The 12,370-nt window shown below is 37.8% G+C and overlaps 1 protein-coding gene and 1 pseudogene across 1 annotated transcript; one reads left to right on the top strand and one right to left on the bottom strand.

Annotated features, from left to right (window-relative positions):
• Positions 1 to 2,396: 2,396 nt before the first annotated feature.
• Positions 2,397 to 2,840, top strand: LOC114397176 (uncharacterized mitochondrial protein AtMg00820-like). Its single transcript, XM_028359283.1, has one exon. The coding sequence runs from the start codon at positions 2,397 to 2,399 to the stop codon at positions 2,838 to 2,840; it is 444 nt and encodes a 147-aa protein (XP_028215084.1).
• A 5,602-nt stretch (positions 2,841 to 8,442) lies between these two features.
• LOC114397175 lies at positions 8,443 to 9,916 on the bottom strand (annotated as a pseudogene).
• Between the last annotated feature and the right edge of the window lie 2,454 nt (positions 9,917 to 12,370).

Here is a 12,370-nt window from a genome sequence, read left to right as displayed (position 1 = left end):
AGGGTACGCTCATCCTATTATTTACTCTATTTATTTATTTATTTATTTTATAAAAAAAGAACTCTATTTTATTTCCTATCAAATTAATAAATAAAATATCTTTTTTATTTTCTTTCAAATCATTATTTTAATTAATAAATCTATCTCTGCTTATTTATTTAATTATAAAAACCTAATCATTTTTCTAAAACTCTATTTATTTTTAAATAATTTTTTTAATTTATTTTACGAAAAATGGAGTGTTACACCATTAAACCCCAAATTCTCAATTGGGAAAAGAAGTCTTATGGAGGGTTTATGGAAAACCATCAAGGTATTCCAACTAAGAGAAACAACCCTCCCATCACTAATCAAGAGCATCTGACCTTCATGGTTCATTGGGTTTGCACCCATTTTATTTGCACTAAGTCAATTAAGGTTCCAACAAGTTTCTATAACCTCGCTTTTTTGGTTCATATTGGGGAACCTTGATTATGCTTAGCCAAAACTACTATTGGCTTATGTTTATCAAGCTTTTGTTGGCACTACTAACAATCTTTGCGAAAGAAGGCCATTATGGACTCTCTAGGCCTTTTTGGTTCATCCAACTATGGCTTAATTCAATCTTCAAATCACACCTACAATGTGACAAGAGGTTTTCTCCCTCTCTCAAATTAGAAGGTGCAAAATTGATCTATTACACTCCATCAAGAAAACCTTTAAAAGAAAATTACAAAAAACATATTGAAGTCTTTTTGAACTCCATAGAGTTTACTGAAGATTTGGTACCCTTTGTTCAACCGAACATAGCAAGACATATTTGTCTAAAGAAAACTTTTCTTGTAGAGACTCTGGGTGAACAAGCTAAATTAATCAAAATGTGGACAGGTTTCCTGACTTGGGATATTTTAGTGGTTGGTCTCAACATCAAAGATGTTGTTTTTTTTATCCATATTAGCCTCAACTATTTTCCCTTTAATTTTGCCTAACCCAATTGAAGCCATTTCCTATCATGAAGAAACCTCCAAATCCTAAAAATTTTGAGGTGACGGAAGAGACTTTACCTGAAGAACTAAAGAAACTCTTGCCCAAACAAAAGATACAGTTCCAACCCATCCCTTTCGGAAGAAGCTTCTAGTACACCAAGGATTTTGATGAATGGTGGAACAAATTTTATTCAAAAAGGGCAATTTCTCTTGAAGATTGCTTTAAGAATCTTACTTCATCTCCATCTTTCTTGCAAGAAACATCAAATAAGAAGAAAGGTAAACTCAAACACTGTCGACAAATTACCAAATTGAAGAATTTTTACAAGGAGTTTTCTAGCCCTATTGATATACACTACTAAAAAAATGTGTTATTTACATAAGTTATTTTCAACATAGGACGTCGGTTAAGAGACATCGTGGTAGCCGGAGTCATAAAAAGTATTTAGATCTACGACGACGGTTCCAAAGAACCGTCTTAGAATGTGGTACATTCTAAGATGGTCTCGAGGGCAAGACTGTCTTAGAATGTAGTACATTCTAAGACGGTCCTAGATATTCTAAGACGGTTCTCCACAAAACTGTCTTAGAAAGTTTGATTTTTTTTTAAAAAAAAATGTCATTTGTTTTGATTGCCACCTATACAATATAATTCAGGCCAACAATACGTTTTAATTAAATTTGCACCTATATATAAAGGTAAATGATTTTAGCAAGTGGACAAGGGAACTCTAAAACATGCTTGGTCTCGATTAGCTTTCCAACTAAAAATATTTTTATTATAAACTATTTACTCCATTAATTAAAAAAAATCTACTGTTATTAGACCAAACTCCAAAACTATACCAAATTTAGTAAGAAAGAATTAAAGGAAACACCTTTAACCAAGAGAAACTATTAACTGAAAAGTGTATGCCAAAATGGTTGGGGTCTTTAACCAAGAGAAACTATTAACTCTAAAATATATTAAAACATAAAACAATATTAAACATAAGCGACTGTGTTTGATAAACTTAAAAATGTTTGTAATGTTTCAATATATTCATTTTAGGTACTGAAGGTGTATTAAGATAAAACAAGGTTCCTCTAAAGTAAGTTAGAATGTATCCACCCTTCATTTAATTTAAAGTGCATCATGATCTTAACACAGTGAACATTCCTTGCTTGCTTCAAAGACAATCTCACCTTAGAGTGGTTTTTTCCCTTAAAATATGCTACTGACATTTAGTAAAATAAATGAGGCTAGTTTGCTACACTAAAGGAAACTATTGTCATTTAGTAAAATATACTGAATATTTTAGCACTTGACTCGAATTCATTTTTTGGAAGAAACTAATATATATTGAGGCTTTTACTACCGAGGTACCTTCACCTTCCCCTGCAACAACTTCTTTACCTCAAGCTACTACTTCTCAAAATGATCTTGTTACAATGTGCACAAGAGCTAAAGCTGGTGTTGTCAATCCTAGACTTCATCCTACTCTTCTTCATGCTCATTTTGAGCCCAAGTCAACAAAAATTGCTCTTTCCAATCCTACTTGGTTTGCAACAATGAAGACTGAGCATGATGCTTTGATGAAAAATGGTACATGGACTCTTACTAAATTGGCTCCATCTACGGCTCCAATTGGATGTACATGGGTGTTTAGGGTGAAGGAAAACCCTGATGGCACTATCAACAAGTACAAAGCAAGACTTGTAGCAAAGGGATTTCATAAGAAACTTGGTAATGATTACAATGAGACATTCTCCTGTAATCAAACCAATAACTGTCAGAATTCTAAGGCTACTAGAGCTTGGTTTGACAAACCTAAGGCTACTCTTCTTCAATACAATTTCAAGTCCAGCAGATTTGATACATCATTATTCATCTAAACTGAATCCTGCACTATGATCTACATGTTGGTGTATGTTGATGACATTATTGTCATAGGTAACAATCCTAATTTCATTAAATCCTTGTGTCGCAACATGCCCTTTTGCGGGCGAGCGAGGCGAGGCTCACGGGTGCGCTTTCCAAAGGAGGAAAGATGCGCAGAGTCGCCACCAACGTTTATTTGTGGAAAACGTCGGAAAAACCGAAGGAAACCGGTCACAACGAAAATTCTAAGTTCGGGAGTTGTATTTACGTTTGAGGAAGGTATTAGCACCTCTCATGTTTGTCTCAAAGGACAACCGCCTATTCTTTAGAATTGTGAAATTGTGTTATCTTACCTTTTATTTCCTTTTTTATTTTTGAGGTCGACAAAAGCGGGGCTCTTGCCCCTACGTACCCTCCATCGAAGAGGAAATCAGACCTACATAGTTCTTTTTTAAGGGCGAATCAAGCGATTCTTTTTACTTGGAAGGTGGTCATTTTAAGGCGTTGGACCTTAAAAATGATCCATTTACTTGGTAAAAAACTGAGATATTGAACTTTTCAAATCCTTTTTTAGTGACTTTTTGTGGACGAGCTTGACTTTGCGGGTTGATTTTAGCCTTAATTTCACTTTAGTTATTTAGTCAATTCAATTAAGAACGAGAAATCCCAAAGAGAAACGTCCGATTGATTTTTTCGCTTTATTTTACTAAAAGGTATTTTTTTATTATTATATTATTATTTTACCTCTTTTTTTATTTCCAACGTGGTTACGGCACGACCAAACAGTCGGAATTCATTTTAACAAAAATTAACGGATATTACAAATCAAATGATCGGTGGAAATTTATTTTATCTTTTGATTAGGCGAGAAATGACTTAAATAAATGACTGAAACACGTCAAAAAGGGGTATGGAAAGTAAATGAAAACGAGAATAAAAGTACATGAAACAAATGGGGACCACCACGGGTACATAGAATGAATTGAAAAGCTCGGTTTGGGGTACTTACCGGTTGAAGACCGAAGAAAAACGAAGAGCGAACGATGAATGTCGAAGAACGGTTGAAAATCTTCGCGTAATTACCCACGGAAACATTACGGAAGCGCCTCGGCTTGGATTTTCTTCACGGAAACAATTTTCCTCAGCAATTTCAAGAGAATACGAAGTGTCAAGAAGGCTGAACCCCTTCCTTCTTCGTTCCCCCCCCTATTTATAGCAAAATAGGGGAGGAGCTTGCCACCCAGCTCGCCCAGGCGAGCCAAGTTGCTTCCTCCAGAAGCAACCGCCTTTTGGAGGAAGAATCTGGAAGGCCCAAGTGGGTCTGGTTGCTATTTACACCCCCCTTTTACTAAATACACCCCTTTACTTTTTTTGGTGATTCTTTTTCCGTAATGTTATGAAACTTTACGAATTTCGTAACGATGCTTATTTTCTTTCCGTAAGGTTACGGAACCTTACGGATCATGTATTTACTCTTTTTTAGCTTTTGAAGAAGTTATGGAAACTCACAGATTGCGTAACAATACTTCCTTTTGGTTTCTGTCACATTACGGAATTTCACGGATTGCGTAACCACGCTTCCTTTTGATTTCCGGCTCGTCTCGGGGCTTCACATATTGTGCAACAAAGGGTGCTAAGTACTTCGAAGCGGTCAATCAAAGGTTGCATGCCATCAAGCAATAGTCCCCGGACGAAATTAGGGTATGACAGTTGCCTCTTTGCTTACCTTTTATCGGAGATAAGAGGAAAGAAAAGATAAAACACTGATTTCGTCCGTCTTTGCCCTTTCCGTGATTAGTCTATGACGACTCCCGTCTCTCCTTCTTATTTTTTCTGCACAACACAAAACAAAACACAAACAACAAAAACACCAATAACATAAGATACATATATACACATGTTTGGCGAAGGAACCGATCGGGAAAATAACAAAAACTACATTCCCAGTCACCGGAGGCTCCGCACCTGATGGTGGAGGACGCACGAATAGCGCTAGGCAATCAATTCATGGGTCTCCGAACAAGTTTGGAGAATCGAGAATTGGCGAACAGCGCTAGGCAATCAATTCGCGGGGCTCCAGACTCGTTGGTGGAGGATGCTTGAATGACAATCAATTCATGGGGATCCGAATAAAAGTGGAGAATGGAGAATTGGCGAACAGCGCTAGGCAATCAATTTGCAGGGCTCCAGACTCGTTGGTGGAGGATGCATGAATGACAATCAATTCATGGGGCTCCGAATAAAAGTGGAGAATAGAGAATTGGCGAACAGCGCTAGGCAATCAATTCGCGGGGCTCTAGACTCGTTGGTGGAGGACACATGAACAGCTCTTGGCAATCAATTCATGGGGCTCCGAATAAAAGTGGAGAATGGAGAATTGGCGAACAACGCTAGGCAATCAATTCGCGGGGCTCCAGACTCATTGGTGGAGGACACATGAACAGCGCTAGGCAATCAATTCATGGGTCTCCGAACAAGATTTGTTGGCAGGAGCGAATGGTCCATCGGGTTTTTTCCACCTAAAAAGGGCAAACATGCTTTTTGCAAAGAAAAATAAATCATTCGCGAAAGCACCATATCTTAGAGAAACAATATACTCATGCCAAGGGTAATCTTCCTTGTAACCGAAAATGAAGGGCAGGATGTCAACATTTAGCTTTTAAATGAACATTCAGGGGAAACATCAAGTTAAGCTAAAACTGGGAATAAATCACTCATAGTGTATAAAAACTCACACAGGCAAGTGTTTTACCCTAACCCCAAACCATAACTGCACCATGACTTTTACACACGATTTCCTATCGAATCAAAGATCACACGTACGATCACGGATCAATAGGATTTTCTCGAGGGAAGTGTTTTTGGAGAGGAAGCTGGGTGTTTCGGTCTTTTCCTCTTTGCTTATGTGGGGCGGGATATCGCCAGTCAAGAATGACTTTGAATGGCAATTCGAAAGGAAGAACCACCAAAAAATGGGTTTTCCTTTGCCAGCAGTCAGTTACCTTGCCAAAAATTTATCTAGTATGAAGATCTTCTGTTCTCTTTTCTTTCATTGATCGGGAATTACTCTATTTTCCTCCGATTTTTTTCCATTTTTACTTCCTTCCGATCTTCGATCGGGAATCCTTCTTTTCCTTTCTTTTCATTTTTTCCTTTTCTTTATTTTCATTTTTTCCTTTTCTTTCTTTTCATTTCTTCCTTTTCTTTCGTTTCATTTCTTCCTTTTCCATTCCTTTCTTTGGGAAATCGGGTTTTAGCATTCTATTTGGCCTCCCTTGAGGAGATTCCGCTGTCCTTTGCTTCGGGGGAAAGGATGAGGATTCTTTTTTATAGGCCAAGGTTCAAAAAAGTCTAAGGTTGTGTCTCAATGGGGTCTTTTATCATGGGAGTCCAATCTTGATATCTAGGGCAAAACAAATTCGTGTGTCAAGGTGTCGGTCTCGGGCCGAACTTCCATATTATTCCACAAGGCACGTGCAACAATGATGATTTGGAAACAACGTGCAAAATTAGTCATGGCCACAACCAGGTGGGCACTCAAGCATCCCGTTTATGGCATTGTGATACTACGGTTGGGAATTTACACAAACAGACCCAACGTTTCCAAATTATGTTCTTCCATTGGTTCAATGAATTTATCCATTCTTATCTCGGTTATTCAGGAAAATAAACTCTTAGCGTCAGTCCCTTGTTTCCAGAAGATACGTTTGCTCTCTACGAATGATTTATGCTTCCTACGACCATAACATGTCGACCTTCGAGGTCTTTTTTTTTCTTTTTGTTTTTGTTTCATTTGTTCACAAAAACTATACATCCATTGCCATTTACCAGAAAACTTTTCTTTGTACACCTACATTCCTATACATGACGAACTTTTACTGTATACGCATTAGAACTCTTTCTCTTTACGTCAACACGGTCCATATACAAACCCTATTCATGTTCAAAGATTTCTTTTTTTGTTTTTCCCAACACACACCTGTGGTTTATACAAAAGTTTCTTTATATACACTCGTCACTCACACACAAGAATTTCTTTTCACACATTATTTACACACACAAAAATCCTTCTATACACATTTTCCTTTTACATACATATATAAAAACCTTTTTCTTTTCTTTATATATGTAGACATTTTATTCACAACGCTTCTTTCTTTTTATCATGATTTTGGTTCATTTTATTTTTATTTTTAGGACGACGTTCCTAAATGAAAAACTCTACACAATTCCGGAATTTCCACAAACACTATTGACAACAACGAAATAAGTACTAACGTAACAGTTCAAATGACATGTATGCACAAAACAAAAGTCAATCAAAACGAAAAAAACGTTAGTCCCTCAGTTAAACAAAAATAAAATGATACGTAACAGATAAAAGAGGAAACATAAAAAGAGAATATGGATCTAGGGATCTCCCAATCATGTGGCTCCGCTCCCTCCCAAGAAATCAAGCAAATCGGTCATCTCCTCATCCATGCGGGCCTCATCTGCCTCACCGGGAGCCTCTGCGGGTGCCTCCCCTGCCTGGGCCTTAGGCCAATCCCCGGGCCATGCGACCTTTGCCCTGAACTGATCCGGAGTAGGGCATGGAAAAGGTGGGAAACCCTGACTCTGCTGGCTAAGGCTGAGCTGGTAGAGGCAGTCATGGGTCTGCACGTGCACCCTGTGGTTGGCCGCCTGCTGGCGAACCAAATGCCGTAAATACTGCCCCGTGTGAAATGACCCAGCTGGGTCAGCCTAAGGAGGTGGCGGCGGTGCGTCTAGGGCCTGTGGGTCACCACCCTGTGCCTGTCTAGCTGTGCAGTACTTCTCTATGAAAGCCCGGGTGATCGGCAGTCGAATCACCTTACTAGGTGTGACAGGAACCCCGAACGACTAGTAGAGACCCGTGATCAATGCTGGAAAACCCAGGGCCCTGTTAGACTTATCTGGGTCTAGAGGGTGCCTGGTAGGTGGCATACCTGCAAATAGATAAATGGCATCAGCGATCAACTGAGCCACATGAACGCTCATTCGTGTCAGGATGGCATACACCAACTGACACTTCGGCAGAGGGAGGTCGGAATTATGATCGCTGGGAAGGATGTTGCTAAGCAGCAACGTCATCCATGTCTGAGTCAGGGTAGTCATGTTGGTGCGCATGATCTGCACCCGTCTCCCGGCAGCGGTCCGGGCAAAATCCTGTCCCGGTATACGCAGCAACTGGGCGATGGCCTCCTCATCAAACCCATCGGCCCGGTTCCTCCTCTGGCCATACTCGCACTCTTGGCCCTCCTCCAGCACTAAAGGGTATCCCAGGAACTAGCTGAGGGAATCCGTATCAAAAGGGATCCACTGACCCCTCACCCAAGATCGCATATCCCGCACGCCCTCCTGTGTAGGCCAAGCATTGGCATAAAATTCTAGGACTATGTCTGGGTCGAACTTGGCAAACCATTAAGTATGTCAAGGTCAAGATAAACATGTAATGAATGAACTGCTCTTCCTTTTTACATATTGAAATACACGGCAAATCCTTTTTAAATTTTGTAATATAGAAGTCATTCAAGGGCCCTAAAGGTCTTTTTGCTTTGAAAGTTTTCTAATGGAAGTCATCTAACAAATATTGATTCAAGATAGATACATATAGAGAAATGCACATAAAAGTATCTTTTCAAGGGGATCTTCCTTTGCTGAATTTACAGTGTGAGTAGCACCAAATGTCTTTGCTTTCTGTAGCTTTTCATCCCGTACATCCATAACAATTATATCTGAGGCACCAAAGGCTTTAGCTATCTGTAAACAACTGGAATGGGTGATAAAGTTAAAAGGATACACAATTTGATTAGAGCCAATAGAGCAGATACATGGTCAACATAGGAAATCTACTGATTCCCAATTATACCGTAAATGAGTATTAACTAATCTAGTGACCATTGGGGTTTCTACAATTTATATAGCTCTTCTAAAGTTCTCAATTGCCAAGTGGCTAGCACATATAATGTTTTGCATATCACAAACAAGAACTATCTGTTTTTTTTTATTATCTCAAGATAAATAAGACAACTACAAAAGGCAATAGGCACAGCTAGTTGGAGATTTAACAACATAAAAATCTTTGAAAAATAGATTATTTACCTAGAACCAACACCTCCACTTCCAATAACAGCAACAAAATCACCAGGACACACTTGAGGTGCATGAGCCATGGCGCCGTAAGCAGTAAAAATAGCACATCCTAGAATTGCAAACTCTGTATATGGCAATGAGTTTGGTAATACAAAGACTCTATTTGCTGGCACAACACAGTATTCAGCAAGCCCTCCCATATTAAATCTTCACTTAGCTTAAAAGAACATTGAAATTTCCAAAAGTTGCAAACTTTTTTCAGTATTCCAAATTTCCAATAATGAATGATCTCATAATTCGGGATAAATGCACTTGAAGAACATTGAAATTTGTACTAGCTAAATATAGAACATCATAGTAGAGAAAAAATGGGAATAATAGACACACACCCTTAGTATGAAGTTATAATTCATTACAAACAAATTTGTATGATAAATGAAAATATTCAGAAAATGCACTTCTTTGATGAAAAAGGAAGTTGGCGTGGTTTAGGATTAGTAATATCAGTAGCATGTGTATACTATCAAGAAAAAAGTAGCTCAGGTGTCTAAAGTGGTGATGCTTGTAGTAGTGTGATAAGAAAATAAGATAAAAAAGGTCAAATTACAAGACTTTTAAATAATATCCAAATAACTACTTGCAGCTGATGGTAGTACACATAGGGCATATGTAGCAACATAGTTAGGCTTGAAATAATAGGTAAATCATACTAACCCCTATTTCGGAAAAAAAAAAGTCGAGTTACACCATCATAGAGGGTTCCTTTTCCTCGGTTATAGGTAAAGAAAGCTTCACATAGATCATCATGGCCCTGTATACCATTTGGAGACAACATCAAGAATGAACAAGAATCCAGTTAACATACAAAGTGAAGTCTTTAACACAGTATTACCTTTGAAGAGTAAGAGCAGTTGCCACAAGGCATGATGAAGGCCCCATCAATTGCAAAATTTTGGCATTTTATTGTAGATGTCATAGGCCTATTGATATCTTAATAGCTTCAGCAAGACTTCAGTTTGTAAAGCATAGACCTAGCATACATATCCAATTTTTAATTAATCAGCATGAGTCATAGCAGTTGAGTACGAGACCAATATAAATGCTACATAATGACCATAATTCATCCCCATAGAAACTGCTAGTGTAAAGGACTTGGTCCCCTGCCTTTAACCCTGCTCTTGCTGCATTCCCACCACCATCAACGGGCTATAGAAGACAACAAGCATTGCATAAAAAATTCTCAGTCACAAATTGCAAATCATTCAATTGAATAGAAGGGTGCAAGATACTCACAGTGATGACAACAGCACCACCACACTTTTGGCCTAAGGTGAGGAACCATTATTTTTCTCAACTATGAAGGATTCTGAAACACCCATTTTGGCTTCGTGAAGTGAGAGCCCATGTAAAGATGTGCATTGAATACCTATTGTCTTTGCCCTTACTACATAGCCTCAAGCCATTCAACTTCAAGGACTGTAAACAAACAGCTAATGCAATGCAACTCCACAATTAAACATCAAAAGTGTGCATTGAATGCCTATTTTCTTTTCCCTTACTGCATTTGGGATTAATATAATCTTGTCCTATCAACCACAAACACATATGCTTCTAATGTTTAAAAAAAATTATCACATAATGAAATAAAAATTAAATAGGCCTTTTTTAGTAAATAGCTGAAAATATATCCACACCACTCAATTAAATGTCAATTGAGCATAATTGTTTATAATGTAAACAAACAAAAAGTCTAGTGTGAAACAAAAATTCCATGTATGTCATCTACATGTTTCTAAATTCCATGTTCTTCATCTACAGAAAATATGCTGCCTATTTGTTGTGGAGTGTTGTCATGGCCTTTTTGTCTAACTGTGTTCCATCACAAAACCACTGCCAAATTGAAAATATGAAAATACATCATACATAAAAAATTAATTAGAATTTCATACAAAAGTAACAATTAAAACATGTTATAGTAAACATACCTTATTCCATTCATTCTTCAATCCGCCGCTGACAATGCACCACATCCAATGCATGACATAATATCCACACTCATAGCCTCCAGTTTGAACATGGCTCTAAATGCAATATGAAATATTGTTAAAAAAGGTACAACTATGAAAGTAACACATGGCAGTAACTCAAGCACTTTTGAAGAAATAATGACATACCTTTGGTTCAATCCATCGATGTACAACTTGATCTACCTTTCCTTCCAAACTATTGGTTAATGTCTTCATTGCACTAGTTTGAATATACCAGTAATGTATATAATATAAAAATCATTGTGTTTAACCACTACAATTGGTATACACTATTTGACTTTAAATTTAGAAAGTAACCTGTTAACTGCACCCTTGATGTTAACATCAGGCTTCTTATGCAGAGAACATAACCAAACAACAATATTGTCTTGTGGTCCCAAAACAATAAGTTGCCAATGTGCCCTGAACACAAAAAAACATTAGTTATGCAATTATAATGTATTTTCTAAACATTGTTCAACATCAAATGGACTTACTAATTCAGATAAGCTCCTAGGTACACTTGTCGTTGTGATTCCTTGACCCATGTTTGAATGTATTTTTGACATTCTTGACGTTTGTCCTTTGTGTTGTGTATACATTGAGGTTCAAGGAAACCATCCAGTGATCCATAACCTAAGCTGGTGCTCCAATCATTCTTGAACCTATTTCAACCATTCGAGGGCAATTTTGTTAATGGTATATTGTAGCCAACATTAATTATCACTTAATATATAATTTTAAAAGCCACTAAACCAAATTAACTTACATCGTCCATAACTGTAGTATGGATATGTTCAAACATTTGTCACCTAAAATTATCTCGGTGACATCTGCGTGTGTGATGAAAAAACCCTCTTTGACATTATGTATCCCAAATTTCACCCCATCCCATGGCAACTGAATTGGCTTTTGGTAAACATCATAAAGGTTCTTGACCGATTCTCCTAGTGGATCAACTGCAGCCACTGCATTGTCCATTCCTGTAGATGTAACCCTTTTCGGCATACGCTTTTGTGAATCCGACATGTTTAATGAAATTTCAATTGCGCTAGTTTTCAAAACAAAATGTCATTGGAATTAGTATTCAAAGGGAAAACAATATACCTCATTAGATACAGCTTTCACAAGATTTGTCGACCACCCAAGAATGTGCCAACGGCCTGTCTGTCATATTGAATCTCTGATGTAGGAAAAGGGACTTCAGCGTCACCATGGTAAACTTTGATAACACTCACCCTAACCACATCATCTGCATTAGGGACATTGTGTATGGTGGATGCACTGTCATACACACTTTTCCCAATGCCACTAGTTGAGTACACTGGTCCTGAACTACGTACAAGCCTATAGTATCCACATGCACATCAGAAGGCTCTTTAGCTTATGGAATTGTGTCAGCT

This window comes from Glycine soja, chromosome 18 (genome assembly GCF_004193775.1).
Source record: "Glycine soja cultivar W05 chromosome 18, ASM419377v2, whole genome shotgun sequence".
NCBI lineage: Eukaryota > Viridiplantae > Streptophyta > Magnoliopsida > Fabales > Fabaceae > Glycine > Glycine soja.
Note: the sequence above shows the minus strand (reverse complement) of the source record. Positions and strands in the feature narration are given on the sequence as shown.

What these genes read in the sequence shown, in the direction of transcription:
- LOC114397176 (XM_028359283.1), top strand. Translation starts at nt 2,397, where the DNA reads ATGTGCACAAGAGCTAAAGCTGGTGTTGTCAATCCTAGACTTCATCCT.